Source organism: Pomacea canaliculata, linkage group LG6 (assembly GCF_003073045.1).
Source record: "Pomacea canaliculata isolate SZHN2017 linkage group LG6, ASM307304v1, whole genome shotgun sequence".
Taxonomy (NCBI): domain Eukaryota; kingdom Metazoa; phylum Mollusca; class Gastropoda; order Architaenioglossa; family Ampullariidae; genus Pomacea; species Pomacea canaliculata.
In genome coordinates this window covers 3,833,827-3,860,583 of record NC_037595.1, presented here as the reverse complement: position 1 = coordinate 3,860,583, position 26,757 = coordinate 3,833,827, and the positions used below count along the sequence as shown (strand labels likewise).

At 47.0% G+C, this 26,757-nt stretch overlaps 1 protein-coding gene across 1 annotated transcript; it reads left to right on the top strand.

The window, feature by feature from the left end:
• Nucleotides 1–13,795: 13,795 nt before the first annotated feature.
• LOC112566831 (putative mediator of RNA polymerase II transcription subunit 26) lies at nt 13,796–26,635 on the top strand. The gene is made up of 2 exons (XM_025243218.1): nt 13,796–16,440; nt 22,731–26,635. Exons 1-2 carry the CDS (start codon nt 14,703–14,705, stop codon nt 22,775–22,777), a joined length of 1,785 nt encoding a protein of 594 aa, XP_025099003.1. The 5' UTR covers nt 13,796–14,702; the 3' UTR covers nt 22,778–26,635.
• The last annotated feature ends 122 nt before the right edge of the window (nt 26,636–26,757 follow it).

The following is a 26,757-nucleotide window of genomic DNA, read 5'->3' as shown; positions in this document are numbered from 1 at the left end:
AGAGAAAATATGAGAGAAAGGGGAAGGAGCTGAAAGACGGGAGGAATTCAGCGATATCATTAAAGGGGAGATAAATGTGGGGAGGAGAGAGGATGAGAAAAAGAGAGGAGGGTGAGAGATAGACTGAGAGAAGAAGCGTAGGAGGGATAGAGGAATGGGGAGATAGGAATAGCAGGTGGGCACGTGTGTTTGAGAGAGAAAGCATGAGTGAGGTCTGTGACAGGTTAATGACCGTTACACAAAGAAGTACCTGCACGGCCATCTATATAAAGTGAAAAGTAGACAACAGATAGACGAAATACTGCAAAAACAACAAAAAATAAACTGTGCATGTCATGCAGTTGATATGGCAACAAACAGTAACCCGAGAGAAAGGACTCGTCACACTTTCACAGTCATTACGTGCACTGAGTTCTTGTCATCCCTGGGTTGTCCCCAAGGCCCTCGAGCTGCTGCTGATCGAGTGCAGTCACCAGGCAGAAGCCACCATCGAGAAGACAGTTATCTACAGGATAGACTATCCTGTCCTTGTATCAAACCAGGAGGACAAGCAGGTGTCTTCTAGAGACGATGAAGTTGGCATGCAGGTCAGATGGTGCTTTGCAACTATAAACATGTGACCGTTTATCTTTTCTTTTCTTGTAGTTTAGGGTGAAGGAGGTTGAGTTTAGAGAGGTCGTGGATCAGTTACCAGACTCAGGTCAGAATCACACAAGGTATTTCAAGAATTTATGAAATGGCAACTTATGGAGAATGACTAACGATCGAAGAGTTAGCTTTTTTTACGATTACCTGGACAGTTAAAGATACGTGGAGATGGATGTGACATCTGTGACCGGAACAGAATGAAAGTGAAAGAAGTAGGGACGGAACAGATAGACCTCTGAACATCATCCTTGAACTTTTTTTTAAAGTTTTCCCACAAATTCCTGAAACAGTTTTGTAGTGCGGGTGTGGTGTAGTTATTTATGGCTATGCATTTGTTGTGAGTCACTGAAGCAGTAACCCACTAGACCCTCCCAGGCAGACAGTCCATGAAACTTCACAGAAGCCACAAGTTTTGTGCTGTGGCGGTAAAGGCTTTACAGCACTCGTCCTCCCTGGAGACCGGTCACACCAAGAAAGGTGAGCGGTTCACAGAGTGCAGCGTGCACGTGCATGCCACTTCAACTGCCCTCCCCAAGCATTCACACCACCACCACCACCACCACCACCACCACCGCCACCACCACCACCTCGCCCTCCGTCTCCAGCCCCACTGCAAACTGTCACACGTCACACAACCCATTACACGGGCCTCCTTTTCTATCACATCTACAGAATCGTTCACATTCAGCTCGTGAACGTTGTTGTGGTGAATTGTCGTAGCTGTTGTTGATGTTTTCCGTTACTGCTCTTAGGTTTTTTTAACATTGCTCTCTATGTGTTGTTGTTCACCTCCCCTCCCCAACTTTATAAAAATTTTCTTGTTTGTATTTTTTTAAACTTTCATCACCTGAAGCTTCGCCATCTTGTGACAGCATTTGTGTCATCTACTGTTTACTTGTCATCTTGTTGATGTTGTAACATCCCGTGTGTTGTTTCTGTAATATGAAGCTTGTTGTTGTCATGTTGATTGCTTTTTCTGCTTCATACGTCATGTGTGTTATGTGTGACGTCTTCTACCGCCAGAGGGGGACTGTGCGATGACGTCAAACAGCACTGACACTCATGACGTCATGGTGACCCCATGACCTGACAGCGATAGATGAGGATGACAAGTTGGTTAATCGCTCGTGCGCACACACACACACGAGAGAGATTCCTCGCCATACAGATGTACTGCTGTAGAAGAGTGACGTGACCTGTGACCTGTAATTGTAATTGTCACGTGTCCCGAGTGACGTTCTAGCGAGAGATGTCACAATGTCACCCCCTTGATGCCTTGTCACAAACTCCTGTTCGTCTTACTTATGGATGATCCACATGTAACTTCTCAACGGCCTGCGGTAAGATGCTGTTTCCCCTTGACCACCTTTGACCTGGGGCGGGGGCTCAAGTCGAACTCTCCGGACAAAAAAAGCAGCCCAACCCCAAAGCTTACAGTTGCAGGTTCGATGCCCCGTCTGGCGCAAACGGGTTTATTATTCGAGAAAAATTAGTTCATGTTGGTCGGTAGAGTCTGTTACAAGAAACGAGAACAACAACAGTGTTTATTTATCTTTTGTAGCGCTTTGACAATATTTTATTGTTCTGTTGATATTAATATAAATTATTGTCAGGATACTATGAAAAACTATCCCAGTGGTACAGGTAAATAATGTCTACACATGACTAATGTTCACGGCAAGTCCAACTCCATTTTTTTTAATTCTCGGTTCACCTGTGCACGAATTGGTAAACATACTTTTGTGAACAGCGAAAACAAGAATAAAAATTCCAGTTGGAGTGTCGTGTGACTCGCTGTGGTCGTAAGCCTGACTATATCTACAATGGAGGGATCTCTACAGTTACTAATTAACCGTCTGGAGACGTGTGTACTAATGATTTTAGCATATTACCTAAGCCTCACCTGATTAAGGTGAAAGGACCGCAGCTTAATGCCAGGCCTCGGGTTTCCTCTCCACCCCAAGTCCTTTCTTCTGACCACAAAGGCGGCTTGTGTCGGCACGGGTGCATTTCAGCCACCCGACATTTATCTTGCTTATCCGACTTGGAGGGCAAAAACAACTGAGCTTCCAAGATGTAGGAGCATCTGTAAATCATGGCGACAATACTCAGAGGGTTGATGATACTTTAGATAAGAATGACAATAATGTTAATGGACTGTGAGATAGTGCTGTGTTGTTTACTTTTGTTTATTTCTAGCTTTGAATCCCCCGGGTACACACACACACACGTGATCTCCAGCAAACCACACGCAGGGTGAAGACAAGTCGAGGGGAGAAGAGGAGAGGTGGAGGAGAGAGAGCACTCTCTGGTGATAGAGATCAGCTTTTTCTTCAGTTTCGGTTTCTTCCTGGAATTTGAACCTCACCTGTTGGAAATGAGAGGTTGGAAAGAAACACTAACTGCGACATGCTTCCTCCCACTACCTGGTCCACTAAGATACTGAAGCAGTCATAAACTGGGATTTGATCCTCTTCTGTATCACTTCCAGCTTGTTTTATTCTTCTGTTTTTGTGCTTCTTGCAGGAAGAAGAGTCCCCTATGGTTGTTTGTTGTGAAAACAAGGGTATGAGCACGAACTTCACTCTCATACCCGCTTTTGTCAGGGTGTCTTAATGAGGGTGTGGGGCGTTGGTGTTTTCATTGCCAGCCCTCCGGTGTACCACGTGACTGTTGTGAGCTGCCTCCTGCTGGGATGTCAGGGAGTCGCAGTCTGTCAAACACAAGTTATGCAAGTGGCTGTCACCCTGGGTTTTCCCCCGACTGGCTGACAGCGGCACTGGCTGAGCAGGTTTCACCATACCTACCCCTCAGGCGAGAAATACCCGACCACTCTCTTTTGTTGGTACGGGTACTCCGTATTTCTTTTCTTTTTTTTCCCTCATCTGACATCTTCAAGGTCCACTACACTGCAGGTTGTTCCTTCGTTTTATGATTTTGTTTTCTTTAACCCCAGAGAAGCGAACTGATGACAACATAAACCCTCCCACTTCCACTTTTTTTTTCTTTTTTGTTCCTGAATATTTGTATCGCTTAACTATGGGCGTGAATACTTGTTACAGAGGTAATGGGCTTTGAATGGTGTACCGCTAGCTGGGTGGATGACATACCCTGGGTATAAACAAGCGTTATTCGGGGAAAATATGAACAATTCAACAATTCTAAAGTTTTTCGCAACGAAAACATCAGACTTCTTCAACTCGATTTTTTTAATTTGTACTATCGTCACAATATTAACATATAAGTAATTAATTATTTTTTGATTGGAAGAGATTAAGAGACATCGGTTGTGTGGACGGAAAATGTCAGAAAACATCAGCTGACCTCTCCGTTATAACCGTAATTAGAGGAGGAGAGAGAAATGAACAGTAAGTTGCTGTTAATGATCAGACTTCTGTCTCATTCCAGAATTTCGCTCGGTCAAGAGGTCAAAACTCTTCACGCGCACACAAACACACTGTTAATTGATTAATTAGTTGATTTTACCCCAACACTGATGGCGGCGCAGGTTTCGGGTGGTTGCCAGGTAACGAGGTGTAATCTTATCGTCAGGTGCTGTGGAGGAGGAGTGTGATGCAAGGAGAGAAGCAGGGACAGGGAGGTAGCGGGAGGCACGAGCAGGGGAGGGGCAGGTGCTTGAGCTCTCCCCACGCGCTGCGTCACGCCTGTCGTGTGCGCATGTCTACACGTGACGGATGATGACGGAGGACGCGAGGCCGGTCGTGACGTATGCTAATCACTGTGTGCGCGCGCACCTTCCACTAGCTGCTAGATAAACCCTCCATCCTCTCCCTCGTCACTCACACACACACACGCGCATGCACGCACGACGCCCCCACGCACTTTGACCTCCATGGCCTCCCACACTATTACTCTCACTCTGACCCACCCCGGGCCCATCTCTCCACTCACGACTGTGTGAAGTTTCAAGTCTGCTCAAGAAAATATTAAATATAACTCGAACTTAAATTAATATTAAAATAAAATATTAATATTAAATGAATTTTAAATTTTGGGAGACAGGCGCTCGCCTCTGAAACTGTTTCAGTCTCTGTATTTACAAACCACGTGATGTGCATCTCTCAAAATGTCACTAGACAGGCTTGAGTTTCTTGTTTTGATCGTGATCAATGTATATCACAGCTGGACATCTACATCAACAAGCTCAATTTCACGGCAAATTACTGTCCATAAAGTTAACCTTACATTAACTAGGGTCTAGGTGGTCACGTGGGACGGATTGTCCAATGAGCATGCTGGGCCTTTCAAAATAATAATAACACACTGGACGACCTGTCAACATAATATATTCGATGGACTGGCCTTTCAAACTAATGATAAGAGGTTTGACGAGTTGTCTTGTCAAAATAATAACAGGTTTGACGAGCTGTCCTGTCCGATGACTGGAGTCGATGGAGCGAAACAATGAGAAGCTCATAAAAGCCGGTGAACCGTTATTTTGATGGTCAGATGTTGGAGATTAGTGGGAGGGTGTGCGAGTGATGGATGGGGGCAGCAGCAAGGGGTGTAGCGACGATTGTGCAGATGATAGGAATGAAAAATGACCGCAGGAGTTCTGCTCACATGGTCGCCGCCCATGAACTTACCTGTGTGAATTAGTCTTACCTGTAATATTACCTGCAATGTCAGGTAGATCATTCTAGCATCGTTAATGTTTATTCAACTTCATCACCCTCTTTTTTAAGTTTTTTTCTGACAGCAACGATCTACAGACGGAGCCTGTCTCATGCACACACCAACAAATACGCTTCATCTTCATCTTTGTCTTTATTTTTTCTTTCAATTATTCATTATTAATCACACTCTTTCTTTAAAAAAAAAAACTGTGTTGTAAAACCAATTCTCTCACTCCGTATATTTAAAATTACTTAACTGGTAAAATGCTTTCTCTTTCTTCCTGTTTAATCTTTCCAAATAAAACCTCCTACGAATGGCTGCACACCCGTGAGGAGGATGAAGAATGTGGTCCACACGGGTACTTGGTCACTGTCGTAGGCTGGAGACGTGTGTCGGACGTCCTGGGGTGGCCTGGCCCTCCAGTCGCTCACACTACACTGGGTTCCCCGCCGTTCACTAAACAGTGGACTCCGCTAATGAACCTCCAGCTCGAGACCACCACAGCGGGTGGCTGGCACCCGGACATCAAAAGTTACAGAAGGGAAATACCCGAACGTCTACCCGTGTTTTGGTTTGCCACCCAAGCCACCCTCTCAAGTATATCTCATCTTCTTACCTGATATCTTCAGATAGGTCGCCCTCTCATCTCCATCCCCGTTCCAGGGATGTGAGGTCTGGTGAGGACTTGTGATTGAATTTAGTTTTTAGTGCAGGGACAAGAATTTTTCTTTGTTCAGATGCGGGGCGTTTATATCTCCTAACGAACGAATTTGAAAACAAAAATGTCCCACTCGAGTTAGCCTTTTAAAAGTGTCGACGACCACAAAGCGGAGCAAAAGGAAGCTGCCCAGCACCCAGTGAGGGGTCACCGGGGGTCAAGAGCCGAGTGGAGTCCATTTAGACCCGAAGTTCCGCTCGGACCCACTTCACACCGTTGCCTTTGACCCCTGATTGGGACATGGGGTGGGACCGTGGAGTGTTGCTATTGTCCAGCCCCTCGGAGGGCAAAGCCTACACACCGTTGATGGCAGTCTCAGAGGCAGTTTGAGGGATGAGGTCCACTGTGCCTACGTCACGCCTGGGTGCCGCGATAGCGTAGTGGAAAAATATTATTGCTCCCGTGAGTCCTTTGTCCTGCAACACAGTTTTGACAGCCGCCTGAGGTGTGGTACAGCTACAACAATCAGTGTTCATTTATCTTTTTGCTTGACATCTGGAATTCCCTGCCATTCCCTACCAACAAGATTGCTGAGAATGAGTTGGGAGAGGGGTAGGGTGGGTAAAAAGAAATGGAGGGAACGGCACCGTGTGGATGCCAGAAATAACATTCCTGTCCTAATGTTTGTGCCTCTTGAGACATTCACAAATAAGTCTTCCCTCATCAATAGAACGGTTGATGACTGTCTTGTTTGACCCGACATGTCAGGTGACACCAATACAGACCTACACATAAATCATCGAATCATCATCATCATTTAGGTCATGTGGTCTCCCAAGTGTAAACTGGGGTTCGCCCGACTGTACTTTGTTGTTCTCGCTTTATCTTTGGGTAGAAAAGTAATTCGAAAGGGTTCATGGATGCATTAGGTTTTGTTTTTGTTTTTTAGAGCGGGTAAACTCGACTCAAAGCTATTTGATCGTTTAGGCCGCTTTTGAAGCTGATAATCCTGTCGTGTCGGCCTCCCATAGGACGACTGTCGGCCCCACAATCCTCCATAAATCATTTTTTTTTCAAAGCCGCTTTCTAGAGATCGACGCCAAATTCCTGTTTTACGATCCCTCACAGGATTTCTATTTCAATACCGATCCACCCTTCCCACCCGCTCCCCTGTCCCCCAAAGCACGGGAGTAACGGGATCTGCTACTTTGATCAGCTTTCTACCTGTGTGCCCCACCTGTCCCCTGTCCCTGTCCCTGTCCCCTGCTCGTGTCCCCTGCCAGGTCTTCACAAAGTGGAAGGCGCCACAAGTCGAAGAGGAGAAAAATAAAAGACGAAATCGAACCGAGCAGGCTGATGAGGGGTGCATGACCTGGGGTCAGGGACGTGGCAGTTGCAGGCTCAGCTGTTGACGTCACCAACTGTCACAACAAAACACTAATTGTCATTCAGGGAGGTTCTTTCCGCTCAATCGTTTGTCTTGACAGGTGACAGGAAGCGGCCGAGGTTTGGTGTGGGAGATGAAATACCATTCTTGTCTTACAGACAACGAATAAAGCGGATCACTTTTCCCTGGCAGATGACTAGACATTGCACACGATCCTTGAAGAAATTTTTATTTCATTTTTTTAGCTTTGTTTGAAGGTCGATTGGTGCTCAAGGATCGAGATTTTTCTGAAAGGTTGATTCGTCTGACTGAACCTGGATACTGGATTCCTCCTGAAGGATCTCTTGCTGGTTCTCTACCCCTCCCCCTCCCTGTTTGTCTCGAGTCTACAGATGCAGCATCTTCCACCTGTCGAAGGACGTGCGAGTAAACATTCACAAGCAGGTCGAATGAGCCCCGCACCCTCTCAATAAAAGATATTGCTGAGGAATGGACTAATTGGTTCAGATGAGGTTGTATCAGATGGAGGGTTAGACCCCGAGCATGATGATACAACTGCACCTGGATTTTTTTCTACTCTTTCATTCCCTTTTTCTTTCTCTCTGTCTGCAGCTGTCCAGGGTAAGCAACGCCCACCTTCCTGACTCGTGAAGTTTTTCTGTTAACCCAGCTGTTGGGGGCAAGTAACCGGTGTTGGCTTGTTCTCCACCCGAGGCTTTGTCAAGGGCGATATGCAATGAGGGGCGACTAGTGTGGCCACATCGGGGGGACCGCTCGCGTGGCACAAGTGGAGAGCAAACATTGCCATTCACTTGGCAAGAACAAGTTAACCCTCGCGTAAAGAGTGTTTACTGCACCGGAAGCAGCTCCTGGGACAACAGCCATTAAAGTTGTAGTGGTTACCCCGCCCATCCACCCCCAACAAAGTCTGTATGTAGATAGGCAATAACGGCCACTCTCGTCACCCGACCGCCAGTCTCACTTGACGCCACGAGAACAGCGAGAACAACGTTCTGGGATTATTCACCCAGCGAGAGGCCGATGATGAGTCCCCCTCCTCCACCCCACACCCACACCCGGTGAGCCCACGAGGACAGAGGGCGAGATCGATGACAGATAGTTGTGAAACTGTGACAGAGCGAAAAGATGAAGATGGATGACGACGACGATGATGATGAGGAGGAGAATGTAGGTGCATGATGATGATGATGTCAGCTGACGACAGTGATGATGACAACAGCAATGTATTCCCAACCATTCTCTATTTCCCAACCAGTACAAGAGGATGTGACGTAACGTGGGCTGGGACGTAGTGGATTGTGACGTAACACAGGGTGTGATGTAACGTGACAGGTGGCACATACACTGCAGCACCAACAAGAGTTAGAGATTTCTCTTTACATGGAACACTTATTTCAAAAAACAAGCCGTTGTCTGCAACTGGGTGCTGTACAAGACGATAATACTTCAGAAGGTTAGCATCTATTCTACTGGTAAAGTCAACGTTCTCAACAATCTTAATGTGTCTCAACAACTCGTTACGAACAAGTAATGCTACACCTCCCGATCTGTATCTAAAACCTCTTCTGTTTTTCATGAAACATGTAAAACCAGCCAGGTCGACCTGATCAAAGTCGTCTAGTTTGGTTTCTAGAAGACAAGCAATGTCTATTTTAGAAATTACATCATATAATTCCGGAAACTTTTTCTTTGCGGTGAACCCACAAACATTCAGAGATAAGAAGCGTAGGTGCATACTTGCCAGTTTCGTGCTGCTACAGTCATAATCTTTTAACCTGGCAGGAGATTCATAGCTAGTCATACTAGTCATACTAGTGTGTTTGGGCGAATTAGCATAAAGTATTGAAAAGTGCTGATCTGTATCGGGCAGTCGCAAGTGTTCATCACATTGTTGGGTAGCTGGTCGAGGAAGCACAGCGTTATGCCCCCTTGGGCCAGCCTATGCCTGTTGGCTTATCATAGGGGTTTCATCCTCACATCCACAAGAAGCACCCTCTTCGGATAGATACCCCAGGCCGAGAGACATAGCGTGCACACATATATATATACGACACATAATAGGCATCACATAGACTATGTATAGTGTTTGTATTTATATCACACATAAGAGGCAGTACAGAGTATTATATATTTATCTATCTGTCAGTTTCTCCGTCTGTTGGAGACCAGGGTGAGGTAATCCAAGTAACACATCACTTACAGTATCCGCTGAGTAGTAGACCCTCGGTGTAAGAAACACTCGGAGTAAGAAACACTCGGTGTAAGTTATCCATCACAACTCACGTGCTCAACCGATGTTCTCCCTGTTCTCTTCAGTTTTTCTCGTTTCACCTTTCTTGTCGCACTTGGAGCCGCTTTGGAGACAAAGCTGACAGTCACCTGCAAATCATGTACAGTGTACATCCCTACAGCTCGGTGTCGAGGGTCATCGGTGACGACCTGACCTCCGCCCTCAGCTCCTGGAGGAGCCTGCACTCCTGTAGGATGAGCTCCGTGGTTTGTTCTGTGTCTCCACAGAAGCACACTGGGGATGAACAACCACTCTCCTTTTCGCAGACTGCCGAGGTTTGTGCACACAACTGACTGACTGACTGACCGACCGACTGACTGAACTCCACGCTCAGCTTGCTTTAATCGAAGTCGTGTCGACCCTCCTCCAATCAGCGGTTCCGACAAAGTTAAAACAACCGTTGGTCGCAGTGAATGTTTCGATCGATCGGCATCCTCCCCATCCCCCCATTAACCCCGTCACGCCCCTTCGTTATCCACCCGTTGTTTTCTCAGCTTGGGGAAGCAACTCTCCTGACGCTCGCTTGCCCCCAGAGTTACCTCCCTTCCTGAACCTGTTTCTTCCAGAGAGAAAAGGCGTGGCAGAACTTTTTGGCACCGCAGCCTGCAATTGGCTGTGGGTTCCAGACCAATCGCCTCCCTGCCGGCAAACGCCGTGTGCATGATCAAAGACCGATCCACCCAGAGCAGCTCATTGACGGGTGGGAGGGTGGGTCAAAGTGGGTGAGGGGGTCAAAGTTCGCCACCTCCGTCTGTTGATCCGGTCTGGAACCGCGAGTCAATGAATGCGACCGCAAAACAACTAATTACTTGTAGCTAACGCCCGCCGCTTGGTGTTTCTCGGCCCTGCTTCGGCGCCAGGGGTCGCTGCGGGGCCGCGAGTGTCAGGGTGGCCAGGATAATGATGTGCTTAATGACTGAGGGTGGTGGTGGCGGGGTGAGGGGTGACTCCAGTCGATTCACTGCGAGAGTAATCGAATGGTGTTGACGAGTTTTAACATGACGGTGGGTGGCTCCCAGACAGAGCGCAGTCACCTGCACTGGCATCGTCACCCGACTACGTGGAACCAGTGTGCATCCAATCACCCTCTCTCCATCCCGATAACCCGTGGAGGAGGAAAGAGCCCCACGTTTGTCCAGCATGAACGACATGTACGTTGGTGTCAAAGGTCACCGGAACTGAAGACTTGGTCAACACAAACTGTAACAAGGTAGAAGATGTCGCTGCTGTAGTCGCTGGTGTTACCACAGCAGGTCGGCGGCTCTTTCCGGGGCCAAAATGGAATCTGCATCGCAACGTTGTCAATAAACCAATCTACCCGACCAGCAGGCATCTGGGGTGGGAGGGGTGGACAATGAAGGCGTTTGGAAGATGAGAGATGTCGAGGGTACAAGACAGATGAAAGTGAAAAGGGAGTCTGGGTGGACACCTCTTCCCTCCCAACTTTCTCCCTCTCTCTCTCACACACACACGCGCGCGTCCACGCGTACACACAAACAAACACACTCTCTCTCTCTCACGCACACACACTCTCTCAAAATAGCTGAGGGCGCTCAGAGACTGGATACGGGTAGCAGGTTGAGGTTGATGCGCGCGTGTCCCAGACTTGAAAGGCTCGGATGAAAGGAAGTGTCTGGGGGAGGGAAGGCAGCAGCCCTCCTACGAAAGCGGGTGCATATCCTGAACTGTCTTGTATGCTAATGACTTCACACTCCACAGCAAAGCAGCCTCGTACCCTGAATGGTCTTGTTGTTTCCAAGTCCTTCTACACCCTGGTAATCCTACCCCGCGTCAACACTTGCCTCTCGCGCCGAGCAACAAACTCAATCTTTATTACATGTTGTGACCTCCCTGTGAGCGATCCAACGTGTCACCTGAGCTCAGTTTAATATCACAGAGCATTTCTGTCGTGCACAATATGTAGCACTCAACATTCTTTTACAAAAAAAAATTAATAATCTAGGTAAAGACATTATAAAAGATGAGAGAAACTCTCTCTCTCACACACACAAACGTGTCTGCATGCTCTTTACTTGTGACAAGCAATATAAAAACTTTGATGTTGATATAAGTCATTATTGAATTCCTCTATAATAATCATCTGAAGTTTACAAGATTAAAAAGAAAAGTTAAATGTTGTTTAGAAAATGAAAAACCTGCGCCAGGTGACAACAAAAACACGGATGCTCTCCACCCGGGTAGAGCCGACATTTCACGTATTTATCAGTTAGCTTACAAACATTAATAATATTCAACATTTTACTTTTTATCCACAACAGAGGACACTTTGTTTGTTTCGCACAAATTTATTCTCTTCGACATCTGCGCGATGTTCCCTGTAAGACATTTTTATTTGTTTGTTTGTTTGTTTGTTTGTTTGTTTGTTTGTTTGTTTGTTTGTTTGTTTGTGAGACATTTGCATGATGTCGTGGTTGAGATGTTTGTGACAAGTGTTGTGTGGACGAACTGACAACACATCAAGAAACACAAAGACAGACAGAAGAAATATGAACTCATAATAACTACTAAACGAATAGGAGATATAAAGCTTAATCAATCTAATCACTATAAAATGTAATCTACAGGTGGCAATAAACCATTGAACAGGTGAACAGTTAATAAATATTGTATCAGACTGACATACACTCAGACCTGCAGGTTAGACCTATCAACAAATTAACTACAGTCTAATTAGTGGTGTAACTAGTCTTGGATCATTCCACAGGAAAAAAAAGGACCGGAGACACTTTGAGACTCATTTCAATCTTTCTTTGCTTTCCTACCCTGAACTGTGTGATGTGATGTCAACTCTTTGTTTCACCGAGGTTTGCTTTTTAATTCTCACAACCTGCAGTTTATCAAAAAAAGTTTTGTGATGAACTCTTGTGCCTTGACATCACACTGTGAGTTTGTTGAGAACTGTCGTCAACTCATCGTCTCAGTGGGGTGACATCACGATTCAGGTGTGTGTGCGTCTGTATGTGTCTGTGTGTGTGTGTGCGTATGTGTGTATGTACGTGTGTGTGTCTGTATGTGTGTGTGTGTGCGACCCCATGAAGCTTATTTTCTCTCGCACGTTCACACGTCCCGCCACACAGCACATCCAGACAATGCTATCGTACCCCTTTTATCACACCCGTTTATCAGTTGCCGGTCGGTGCGCCTACTTCTCTCCCTGCGGCGGTGTGCGCCTGAGCTGGCGGGGCTCCGTGTTCCCCCTTAAAAGGCCAGGTGCTATGTGAGCGGTCCCCCCTGGGTCCCCACACTCCAGTGCCGCAAGGTCTTGCAGTGGGAGGGAGAGAAGACAGGAATGAAAAGAAGGAATAGCAAAAAAGCTACCACCGTGACAGGACCAGTGGGAGGTAACACAGGGGTCGGGCTCAGGACAAGAACCTGCACTGAGGTGGAAGGGAGGAGGAGAGGGTAGGGAGGGATTCTCAGCCTCCATTTGTGCGGGTAGGTACGGCGATTAGTACTCGGGATATACGGGATATATTCTAAAGAAGACGGAGATTTGAACTCATGTACACGAATAGAACAGACCCCCAGGGACACCCAGACTGGTTGTGTAGACGGGTAGGTACCCAGAAATAGCAGGGTAAAGACTGCTGTCTGTACACGTGTACAGGTAGGTCCTTGTCTTCACACAGGTGCAAGTGGAAGTGGGACAAAGGTAAACAAAGGTAACATCAGACGTGTGAACACGTGACAGCACGCGCACACACACAGGTACTAACAACAGCCGACACTGGGGTCCATGACGGTGTGTGTGTGTGCGCGTGCGCCATATTCTTAGTCGATCACCTACTGTTATCTTCCTTCATCAACAACTTCCCCTGTTCAGAGTCCATTTCTCGTGTCTCCTCTGTGCAAAATTTTCCTTTAATCCTGCCTGAGTCCGACATATCTCAGCAGTGGCGCTGAGTTCAAAGACGAAGGACGATGCCAACAAGTAAACAAAGGAAACCAAATTCCTAAACGGTTTGTTTAGAAATTCCTCAGCCCAAGATGCTGCCCCCATCTCTCTCTGTGAACCTCTGCTCTGCACGGAGAAGAAAGAATGCAGCACCTTGAAAACTTTAGAAAACCGCCAGCAAAAAAATCGCGAGCAAAACTATGGAACGGGGCGCAAGGATTTCTGTTAACTGCGTCCCGTTAGATTCTTGGGTAACGCAGCCCCCAAGGTGCTCATAACGGCCAAGGTTTTCAAAAAAACCCAAAAAACTTCTCCCGAAATGATCACGTGACGGGGGGAACGATGGTGCACTGCCCCCCTGTGTGTCGGTGACCCTACATCTACTGTGACCCACGCGGCACATCAAAGTGACCGGCGGATGCGCCTGTGGCAAGGTGTCCTACACGTGTGACGTCCAGCGCGTGGCAGGCGCGCGCCAAGGAAACAGGTCCGCGGGCCAGGTGCGAGCTCGAGCCATCGAGACAAGATGGCGACCGTGGGAGGGGGACAGGTAGCGGGAGGGGAGGAGTGGGGAAAAGACAGAAATCTGAGCAAAGCTCGCAGCTAGGTATGATAGGCGGTGGTTTCGTTTTGGCCGAGGGGACAGGGGACCAAGAAAGATCAAGGACCTCATCTCTCTCTCTAGCACGAGAGATGGCGAGCGCTGGTGAAGGAGGGGGCGGTGCCACAGCAGCTGCCAATCACCCAGCGCACGGGCGGTGCTTGCTGCCTCCCTGTGATTGGCCAGCCTCACAAGTGGGGGGAGGTGAGGCGCAGCAGCCAGGCACGCGCCTCAAACTGGATGGTGCGCCCCTCGCGCGCGCATTTGGCACACGACAGGCACGAGCCGCGGCGGAAACCCAAAAGGGGAGAAGACACCACAAGGATCGGCGGGGAATCGCCCCACAATTTCGGACTAGATTTTCTCACATCTTGGACTAGAAAAAACAAACAAAAAAATCAAAAAATTTAATTAACGAGAGAAAAACTTGTGCGTGCCTCTTCTGGAACCCAGCACCTGCTTTGTGCAACGGAGGCACCGCCTGGCTGCAAGCGTTCCTCCTGCACACCGTCCTCCCCTGCCAAGAAAAGAAGAATAATAAAAATGCCGGCGACGCTTACTCCGCTGATAACGACAACAACGACGATGGCAGCGATGGCGAAGACGACGACCATCAGCAGCATCCCTGTGCGCGCCATCCCGGTGCCCAACACCAACAAGCTCATCCTGGCCGGACCCTGCATCGTGCTGCGCACAGCCACCGTGGCCGAGGCTCTCCGCCAGGAGCGCAAGCTCGAGGCCGCCATCACCACCACCACCGCCAGCTCCACCACCACCAACAGCAGCACCTCCACCACCCCTGCAGCTTTGACCCACAGGACGGCGGCATCCAAGACTCCGCAGAGTCCAGAGCTGCTGCGGTGCAAGCGGCGAGCGGATATCGGGCGGCTGGGTTTTCCGGAAGCCAAGCCGGCGTCGGTGTCGCGGCGGAACGCTCGCGAGCGGAACCGCGTGAAGCTGGTCAACCTGGGGTTCGAAACCCTGCGCGAGCACGTGCCGAACGGCAAGAAGAACCGCAAGATGAGCAAGGTGGAGACGCTGCGGTCGGCCGTCGAGTACATCCGGCAGATGCAGCAGATGCTGCGCAACTACGACGCCGAGACGGGGAGCGTCACCGAAAAAGTCCTCATCAACATCGACGACAGCGATAACACCATCGGTGGCGGCTGCAGCAGCAGTGACGAGGACAACGGGATGTGCGGCGAGATACCGCTCGTCCTGGCGCCTGCTGGTGCTGCTACATCGGTCCCCGCCACCATCGTCGCCGATGCTTCAACTACGACGTGTGCAACCACAACTGTCGGTGTGGCGCCTGTTGTGACCACCATCGGAGGCTGTGAGAAAATGATCATCGATAGTGTGAATAATAATAATAATAACAACAACAGCATCATCAACAACAACAGTATCAAGGTGGTCAACCTCAACAAAAACTCCATCAGCATCGCCAGCGCTGGCAAGAACAACACCGGCAGCAATAACACCACCAAAGATGTCAGCAACCTCAACTTCATCAACCTCTTGCCTGCCCCGGCCCTCGCCAACGCCGGCTCTCAGACTTTCACAGTATTCACGCTTCCATTCCATCAGTCGCTCTCGCCAAACCTCATCACGGACGAGATTTTTATCTCCAATTCTTCGGTGCCACAGAACCCGAGTATTTTAACTTCCTCCGGAATAAACGCCTTGAGTGGGAACATCACAACTTTTACCAACTTGCAGACCCTCGCCACCCTGTCTGGCACCCGGGGTATTTCTTTGTCCTTCGCAGGGCCTGTGCAGGACTTACATCAGAAACAGCCGCAACAACAACAGCAACAACATCAGCAGCAAAACATATCCGTCACATCAACAGAACAATGTCATCCGGGTGTGACAGCCTGCATAGACCAGCAGGAACAACTGCTGCAGCATCAGCACAACGAACAGCACAACCACCAGCAGCAACTGATGTCGTTGCCAGACGCCCCCACCAGCAGCAGCAGCAGCTTGTCGCGGATAGAGGACCCGACGCAGCACACCACCACGTTGCTATGCGACGCGACGTTCCTTCCCCAGCAGCAGCAGCACCAACTGTCGATGATGCACCATCAGATGCAGCAGCCGATGGACCAGGTGCCCTCCCCTTGCCTGTCCACCGCCTCCAGCTCCCCCTCCGAGACATCGTCGGAGAGTTCCTACGAGTATTACGAGGCTCTGGAAGGTTCGCTGGAGGAGGACCTGCAGGACATCTCCAACTGGATCACCGAGCTGTGCAGCGCGCAGGACATGCAGGCGCACGGTGAGTACTGACCACTGCACCTGCTGTTGTCATTATCATGTCGTTGTTGTCCTTCTGTTGACACTAAACCACGGCCTCTCTGAAGTCGTTGTTTTCGACGCCGTTGTTGTCGTTATTGATGTTCTTGTCGCCGCGACTCGCGCCCCAAACACCGTCTGCCGTAGTCACGCCTGCGACATTAAATGTCGGCGACCGATCTGTCACTGTCGCTTTCCTCCACGGCAATTCGCTTGACCTACATTGCCAGCAACGGTGGCGACAGCAGTTGTAGTAGTAGTGGTGGCTACAGTTATCAGTAGTGGCTACTGCAACTGCTGTTCTACCTGTGCAACCTCCTCCCGTCGTCATCACGTCCTGCGCCCTGAAGTAAAACGATTTTCACACACAGACTTTGAGATTCCCCAGCAACTTTGTTGTTTAATTTTTTGTTTATTACCGAGAACCTTCGATGTGGAGCACCACGTCTGATGTTTCAGACTTTATTTTTGTTTACCGAGACATGGCGCAAGAAAACGTCAACTAACGTCAGACGAGACTACGTCGAGGGGAGGAGGAGGAGATAGTGGGGAGGTAGTCACTCACTTCTCGAGCGGAGAAAATATGCGTAGTGGTGTGTGTGTGAGGGGTGAGGAGAGTCAAGTCATCTGACACTCCGCGACAAATGCTAAAAACCTTCCAACCGCTAACAGCCGCCATCTGATTGGATGCTGCACGAGTTTCGATATGACGCCGAGGGTCGCGCTTCTTGACTTGAACCGTTGCCGCAAGTTTACAGGCGTGTGCTCTCTGTGCGTGCGTGCATGCGTGTGTGTGTGTTTCTATGCACCCAGCGTGCCACGGCTGTACACATATGATCAGGGGGGTAGAGGGTATGTTTGTGCGGGTAGGGCGAGTACACGAAACCAGTTCCAAACAAAACCAAATAATATTCATGCGCAAGGTCAGGGGGAGTGACCTCACAGAAGACCGAACTATTTCATTCAAGATGCGTTGGGGAGGGTTGGCGAGTAATGGGGGTGGGAGGATATTTAATAAATAGCAATGAAAGCAGTTCCCTCGCACTCGATTGTACTCACATGAAAGCGCGAGATATTGTTATTGAGAAATGAAAATTGAGGAGATGGCCATATCCGGGTGGGCGAATGGAGGGACTGTAGTGTAACATCCACCAGGTGGCGAGTTCCCATCTCAGGTGTACCCTCGAGGAGCAATATCCTCACTCTGAGGATTACAGATACTTCCGGACAAGCTTACCTGGCGGAGATTCTGATAATCGTTCCAGGTGTACTTGTTTCTGTGCGGCGTCCCACTTACAGTTCCAGGTGGAAAGTATGACTACCTGGCGAGATTATGCAATTTCATGGAGCTTTTGCCGAAGGTGTGTGTGTATGTGTGTAGGTGCGCGTGGGTGTGAGTGAGAGAGAGAATTGAAAGAAGAAGTTGAGTGGGATCGCGAGTGTATTATCTTGTACAAGCGACACCTGTCAAATAATCGTGTCGTTTATGTCCACTTTTTCACCTGGATTGCCGGTAGGCACGTCCTCCGAGCCTCTCTGTACTCGAGTGGCGAGTAAGTGTGGGTGTGTGAGCGAGTGGCTGTGCTTAGCGCTGTGTGTGTACGTGTGTGTGTACGTGTGTACGTGTGTGTGTGAACGCTCGCACGGGTGTGGATGTTTGGAAGGTGGAAGTGTACCTCTGGGACGACCTTGCTTTGCTGGCAGTTGACTCACATTTGAGTCAAATCTCCCGAGACCCGGTTTCCATCATCAAACTTTCCGAGCTTTGCCGTGAGCTTCATGGCTCGCCGTGTATTTTCTGTCTGCTACTCTCGTACGCACGCACTCGCACACGTGCACACGTACACAGACACACTATCCTCCACCTTTTGTTCCATAACAGAGTTTGAACTTTTGGCATCTACACACCCGCAGTCTGTCCCTCCCATCAATAGCCACCCGTCTGTATGTATTTAAATGAGGCTGGCTCTACTGAATGCCTTCTGTGAAGCCTTTATATTGCAAATGTAACAAGTGTATGTGAGAGATGTAACACATACCCGGGGTGGTGTGACTATGTTATTCCTGTCATACCACACCAGTAGTAACGGGTGTTGCTTCGTGCTCCTGTGTTTGGTGGTGGAAAGTTGTTATTGTTGTGGTGGTGGTGGTGGTTGGGAAGGGTCACCCCTTTCCCTCCGTATGTGTCAGTGAGAGAGTGAGAGGGAGAGAAGGAGATACAAATGAAACACTTCTCTATTTTTTTTTTTTTTTTACGTTTCTCGTTTTTCTTTGCTGGGTAAGATTGCAGTGAAAAGTACAGATTTTCCCCTGGCATTCCTAAAAAAATAAAAACAAAAATAAAACAAAAAACCCGACGCACTAAAAATTTTATTATCTTTTACAATTTTTTAAATACTCTTTGATGCAATCTTAGTAAAACCTGTTGGCAGAGAGCGATTAACCAGTTCAAGGTTTGTACTCAACTATAAAACTATAATAACATCATTAATTTTGAAAGTTTAAAAATGTTTCGTCGTTCAAAAGTTTAACAATTTAGTTTAAATGTGACGGCGTACTGGTGAGCTGCTACTGAATGCTCTTGCAGCGCCACATTGTCGTTTGGTCGGGTGGGATATTTGCATGGTCACGCGCCGGGTACTTTGACTTTCTCCTTTTCTTTTTTTTTTTTTTTTTGTGTGTAATTGTTGGAAATGATTGCCAGGTGTAAGCACTTTCCCCTGTAAGCAAGGCAGCCAAACCTTGGCCATCAGACTACCGTTGGTGGTTTTCCCAGTCGGTGAAATTTCACACCGCGGCCCTGGAGTTGCAGCGTGTGTCACGTCCCTTACGTGAACATCGTGACCAAGCCGTGATTACTGAGCCTGCTTGCTGACCAGACTCCCTTGTGGGGTCTTCTTCAGGCCTGGAAATCTCACACAAAGGCAGAGAGAAAGTCTGTGTGTTACCACCCTACCCATGGCACAGAAGTCACGACTATCTGCTCTTCTTCTTTACCGGACTCATCTACACGAGGGTTTGACTGAGTGTTTTACTGGCGGGTGGCTATGTTAAACTCGGCCACACTTGGTCAGATGTCAAATGTCAAATGTTCGTCCTTATTTATCCAGTTACAGAAGATAGGTCTTAAGAAATGATGCAGGCAGACCATGATTACTCTGAGTATGTTCATCACCCTGGTGTATGCTGTCCACCCGGTGTAATCTCGTACAAGACCATGTGACAGTGACACGTCCTCTGCGAGATTCTCGAGACGAAAAGTTCACCGAGTTTCACGAAATTCGTCGTCGTCGACAAACGAAAGTGTACCAGCCACCACTTCAGCTACAACCACCACCACCACATTCCACAGCTTGACTGTAGACACGACGGAGGGTGTTGGTGGGGTTGGGGCAGGTGCGGGAGGGGTAGCTGTAATTCCTCCACTGAAACGGATGGAGGAGGGGGGATGAGGAAGGTGGGGTGGAGACTGGGGAGGGGGTCGCTGCTGGCGGCAGCCACAAATCTCAGGAAAGGGTATCAGGTGGCACAGCACAGATGTCGCCACCGACGGCCATAAACACTTGTCCACTACCGAAGGAAACGGGCGACAGGGCGAGGATGGAAGGGTTCAGGGGTCGAGGTAAAGATTGGAACAGCGGGGATTTTTCTCATGATTACAGCTAGATGGCGACAAGTGCATGGTGCCATGTGTGGAGACAGTCCGCTTTGTATTATTATTTTTTACTTAAGAAGGAGGAAGTTGTGGGTGGAGGCAAGAATGCTTTATAACATCAGTGATTCAGCGGCGTCTACGTTCAATTGTTCGGGTTGGCTTTTTTTCTTTTCCTCCCTTCTCTCCTTCTTTATCTCTTTGTTGCACTCTAGAGGCCGTAGTTATAAGCTCAGTTTAAGTTTGTGTTAGCGAGGTCCTAGAATCGGTTTACAGAATTCCTGTCTTGTGCAGTCTGTAATCATATCCTGGCTTGTCAAGAAACGGAGAAAAGCAAACTCGGGGGTAGGGGAGGACCTCACCTTCTAACAACGTGTCGCTATATATGTGTGTGTTTATTTGGTGCTTCCTTTCACGTATACATAGCCGCATGCACACACAGACGCGTACGCGCGCGCACGCACGCACTCCATTAAGAGAGAAAGAGAGAGGAAGGGTGAGGGAGGAAAGACGTTGAAGGCCCTCCTGCCAGCATTTCGAGAGCCTGGGGGTCAGCCGCCATCTGTCGAGGTGACAATCGGCCCCGCACCTCTGTCACGAACTGGGGCCACGTTAGTCATTGTCCCCGCGCCCACAGCAGGTCAAAGGCGCATTGCGTTTGCCCAGTGTTGAATGTTATTCATGCAACAGCAACCACATCAACAACACATAAACAACAGCAACCACATCAACAACAACACATAAACAACAGCAACCACATCAACAACAACACATAAGCAGCAGCAACAACAAATTAGAACAGAAGGACGGAAGAAATGAATGAAAGTGAGAAAAAATGTTTACTCCCCCGAGAGACTGCTCGTGTTCACATCACTGACAGAAGACCGTTCTATCGTCGTCGTCGTCGTCGTCGTCGTCGTCGTCGTCGTTCTTACGGATGAGATTGTATGAAAAGTAGATGACTGAGCGTACCCCTCCTGTGCAAGTCCTTTCCCTCTTCCGTCCCCTTGGAGGAGAGTTCGTGTGTGTGTGGGAAAAAAGAGTATTGAGACTGCCGAGTGTCGTCTGCGCAGACGAACGTTAAGTCGTCACGAGAACAGGCCCGAGAGCCGTTGATATGTGACCTCCATTTCGGGAGGAAAATACCGTTGCACTCGAATCAAACGGCCGGCTGGGCCCCTAATCAAACCCAGCCCCACCGAAATCCCGACGTTTTAAGACCCTTCACGCAGTGCAGCTGTTACCAGGTCTCGGGTGGAGACAGGGGACGGTGCGGGTGAGGGCTGCAGGGGGGTGACGGCTATATAATTCTTTTCTTTACCTGAACCAAGTGTCCTTGATGTTACCTGCACCCGAAATTTAATTGTCCCTACCGACAGCTGAGAGTGTATGATGTGATTTTTTTATATTATTATTCCTTCCTGGCCAGACGTGATTTCAGAAAAAAAGTGGTTGGCGCCGGCGGTGTTGGAGCAGCTTGCAGGCAAGACTGGGGTACAAGGAGGTACAAAAACTGACGGAGGTGATGGCAGGTGGGGGAGGGTGGGAAAGAGAGAGGTAGGTGGGCGGTTGTGGTTAACCCTTTGCCAGCCCGTTACTGTTTGGTTGGCCTGCTACTCACCTGAGCTCACCTGAGAACCTCACACCTACAGGCCCGCAGTTTGACTGTTAAACTTTGACAGTGAATTGTCTTCATCATCTCTCTTTCTCTCTCTCTTTCTCTGTGTGTGTGCATGCGCTACACAAATCTTAAGAACTTTTAAAAAATATCGACAATCGTTTGACCGAGCTCCACACAAGTTTTGCATCATGTTTATATAAAGTAACCCAATAGTCAAAAGTTCGTTCATATTTGATCACCTTTGCACGTGCACGTTTGTTTGCTGTGTACACTGTAAACAACCTCGGGATCTGTTGCTATGAACTGAACGTTCATATGAACGACAGCAGTTCAAAGGTCAGAGGGCTGCGAGGAGCGAAGTGTTGTCTCGGGACTTCACATAGAGCTTAGTGGTTAAAGTTCAATCCAGTATGTCTGAGGATTAGGTCCTTTCTGCTTCCCCCTCCTTCTCTCTCTCTCCTGCCATCCCTCCCTCCCAGGAAGCAACAGCTGGTTACGTGGCTTCGCGAGGGGATCGGGGTGGGCACGTGAGGGCGCCGGGGTAGCAACCCTCGCACTTGAGAGCAGGGGGTGGGTGGGAATGGAGAAAGAAACAGGCAATCCAGTGTTAAACAGGAGGGTTGGAAGAAAGTAGACGAGACACAAAGTAGACACAAAGGACGAAGAATTGAAAATGAGGCTAAAGATTAAGTCTCTAGCACTTCTTGTTGAGATGCTTGGGAGTGTTTGTTCCGTCTCTCTCTCTCTCCATCATTCCTTCCCGCCTATCCTCAAATACCTCACAATGACGATAACAATCTTACAAGGGTCGTATCATGAATACAAGGAGGAGACCTTGGTTCAAACAGTACGGATGTGTGTGTGTGTTCGTCTTTTTGAGCGTGAACAAGCTCTTCGTCACATTTATTCGTTGTTTTTAACTGTAGGTGACTGGGAGTGTTGTAAGATCTCCACCACACTACATCATTATTGAAAATATTGCTTGTCATGCATGTTTCAGGTGATGCTGAAGACACCCCGAACTTTCTCCGGCAACAGGAATTGTGAACTGGAAACTTCCACTCCCATAAACTTTATAAAACGAGCTCTGCCGACGACTGCCCCCAGCTTCCTGTTGAGACTGACGTCACACTGAGGAATCCGACAGGAAACGGTCTAACGGTCTAACGGTCACCTCTACAGGGTGTGTATGTATGAGTGCGTGCGTGTGTGTTTAACATTGAGTGAAACAAGAGGATAGAGATCAATTGCTTGTCTTTATACACAGTAAACATATCAAACTAGATTCAAACCCCATTTCTAACTATAGTTCAAATATTTTCAGATGTTTACAATTATTACTATACACTTATTTTCTACGCAAACTTTGTTTCTCTTTCCACAGAGAACTTGATAATCGAAACTTTTGGAACTCTTTTGTATATACGATATGTTCCCTATACAAGTTATAATATTGTATATAGTGTTATGTCCCCTATACGAGTTATAGTGTTGTATATAGTGTTGTGTTATAGTATTGTATTTAGCGCCGTGTTCCAAGAAGCAGGTTACAACATTGTCGATGGCATTATCAACTGTTTTGTCTTACATAAATATACTTTATTCTATGCCTCGTGCTGGGATAGTCTGTTAATGAAGGCCTGATGGTTAATGAAATCATTAAGGCAAAAAGATAATGAAATGACAACGAATTTTAGGTGATCTGGTAAATATTTTGTTAATATTTTCGTGAACATTCCGAAAAAAGTTGTATGAGTTTGCAGCTAAAAAATCCAAAAGGAAAGAATTTTAATAACAACAAAAACAAATATTTGTTTTTCATTCGATGTAAATCAAGCTGTTATCATCTTAAAAGAAAGTGAAACTCATTCCAGTCGTGATCACAGACTGTCACAAACGTTTTCAGTTTGACATTACAGCGGTTGCTTTAAAAGAAAGTTATCTTTGTTAATGATGAAAGTGATATGACCCTGTTAGACGATGATGATGTTATACAGAGTTGATGTTAGAGCCAACAGACCTGTATAGTGCAGCTTATACATGTGATGTGAATTGCGATGTGATGTGGACAGTTGTGATTGTGTGATTCGCGAAGATGACTGTGAAAGCTGTGCGTCTCAGGCCTCTGTGTTTCTATGGCAACAAGAGTGTTTCTCTTCGAGTTGTTGGTGTTTGAAAGCAGATGATATTCACGTTTCCCCAAACATAATTTTAACCCCCCAGAAATGTCTTTTAAAAATGGCATGATCGATTTAACTGTTCACAGTTCCCCTTTGACCTTTGAGTGGGTGGGTAAAACAAGCATAAAGATTTTATCACGAAAAATACCAGATACCTGCTGTGGCTGTTGTTAAATCATTTTCTTCGATAATTATCTTCAGTATACTCTTAATTTACGCTTTTCAGAGTAACCTGCTGAAGCCGGTTATTAATAAAATAAATATAAAAATAAAATTAATAACAATAAATAATAAATAAAATAAAAGCAAGAATAGGATCGAGAACACTCCATCCCCAACCTCCCAGTCGGCACGTGTAGGTGACATCAGTACTGAAAACTAAAGCCGACTGCTGCAGTCTCTCTCTCTCTCTGTGGTGCAAAAGCTGTGTGTGTGTGTGAGTGAAAGATGAGAGAGTGAGTTGTACTCACAGCCAAATGTTGAGGGAGGAAATCTCGCCATAATGCGTTATGTAGCCGAGATTTCAGCCGCTTGGTCGTCTGGGAAACGACAGATGTTATGACAGGTGACATGACGAGACACAAACGGATTGGAAAATAATACATCCTTCTCTAAGTAAACGGGCCAACACAGTGTGTGTTTGTTTAACTTTCTTTTACTCGTTTATATTTTTAATAAAATAAATTCGTGTAAATGTCTCGCCATAAGTTGCTTTACTCTCTCATGAACAAAGATATACACCTTGATTATTGCAGGTGATTAGCCTAATTTGTCCTAACTTCTCCCACGTCTAGATAACTGGCGATAAGATAACATCCTCTTGGGTCTTACCCGCACACCTGTAGAGAAGTGAGTACCTACACCAAGGTAGATGCGGCTCGTGGGATGGGTGGGTAGGTAGGAGAGGTGGGGGACCTGTAAAGCTAACTCACCTTCTCAGCACTGTTCACTTCAGATGTTCAGTGAGCCAATCTCTCACAGTCCACAGTGTTTATAATCTGCGTTTTCCTTGCGTGTGAATGAATAGTTATAGTCATAGCCTTTCTCCTTGGTTAGAACCAGTTTTCTGTCATTTTCTCTTTTATTCCTCTTTTCCCCCAAACAGCTTTCTACCGCCTTCGCTCGGTCGCTTCAGTTGCTTTTATCCGCCATTCCATTCATCTGCCAGCGACTGTTATAAATATCACGAGCCACTTGTAACTGTGACCAGCTGTTTATTTGACAGAAGTCATGCAGGCGAGCTCACAAACATGTAGAAATACTTTAGACAAACAATTGTACAAATATTATACTTATTCATTCATAATACTATTGCAGAGTGGTTGGACTCTTAAGTTATGTTTCGCTTTAATTCAAAACCATTTTTTCTGCATTGTACCACTTTGTAATTTCGTTCCTTGCATCACAGTCTGATGTAACCTACCTTTCTGAACCGTTATGCGTGTATTTTTATGTTTTAGTGTTGTATCAACTAAAATTATTTCATTCCTAAGGAAATGCAAAGTGTCTTGTGTACTATTCTATTTGACTAATTTATTTTGCTTTTCATTTAATTTATACATTGTTTTGTACAAGCTTCGTGAACAGGACCGCGGTTTTGATATCACCTGTATGTTGTGGGTCATCATTACCTGTCTTATTTTCACGGTCCTTGGAACGCTTGCAAGTTTCGGTCTGCGGAAAATAATGTCAAAAAATGTCAAAGCTTGGCTGAGCTAACTGCACCCTTCATGTACGTCCATGCAGTTATGACAATTATTTTCTAGTCTATATTTTGCAATTTATTTGCGCAAAAAAACTCTGCCGGGTCTATTTTTATAGAGCTGGTGTATTTTTATTATTTTTAGAAGGTCTATTTTTACCTTAATTGATGTCAGGAATGTTGGGAGACTGATTGCACACACTAATTGCTCGTCGCAGTGGACAGTTACAGACGACAGGAAGTATCGGAGGGACACCATGACACCTGTTGTGTTCGGATGGTTATGTGCCAAAAGCAAGGTCTGTGCTCTGATCTTTGCCATCATTGCAATCGTCACTGTGTTCAGTGCTGCCACTGCTTTTTGAGTGGACCATGCGGTTTTCTGTGTGTTTCTTGTTTTTAACTGTTTTTCTAGAAGTTTGCTTTTATTTTCTGAGGCTTAGTTGGTATCCGTAGCCTGCTGCGCAATGTAAAAGTTTTTACGATGAGAGAATTTATTTCCCAAGTGGAAGAAGGATTTTTTGATACTGTAAACGTTTTTTTCAGACGACATTAATTGTAGCTTTAAAAATGATTTAACATAAAGCTTGACTTTAATGATGTTTTATGCTTTGTTTGTTTGGGGGGTATTTGTGTTAACAAGCAAGATGTATTAGCTGATGGAAACTATTCCTACACACATTTCCACTCGTGCTATACATTCCAAACTGTGCCTTCCTATTCCAACATGTGCTTCCAAACTCCAGCTTTTGACTACCCATAGTGTCTTCCGTATTTTCACACGTAGAGCCCACCGTAATTTTTTTTTTCTGTGCCTTCACATTCCAGACCTCGGTTTTGATCTCCGAGCAGAGAAATGTTAGCCTCTGATAAGACGCGAGGGGAAAATGCGAGAAACTTCTTACTTGAAATTGATATGGTTGTGTACAGTGTATTTTCTACTGGATAGGTAATTTGTACTGTTGTTTTTATAACTATTTTATTGTTGTTTTCTACACTATATTGATCTAATAAATGAACAAACCTAAACACGTTACTATTCTGATGTTGTATGCGTGTGTGTAGGTGTGTCTCCGCGAATATCCATGCGTGTGAATGTGCGTGAGTGAGTGGGTGTGTGTGAGAGAGAGAAAGAGAGAACTTAA

Bases quoted from the DNA above. Each gene is read 5' to 3' on its own strand.
- LOC112566831 (XM_025243218.1), top strand. From the start codon at position 14,703: ATGCCGGCGACGCTTACTCCGCTGATAACGACAACAACGACGATGGCA. The intron at 16,441-22,730 runs GTGAGTACTGAC...TGCATGTTTCAG, and splicing joins GCAGGACATGCAGGCGCACG to GTGATGCTGAAGACACCCCG.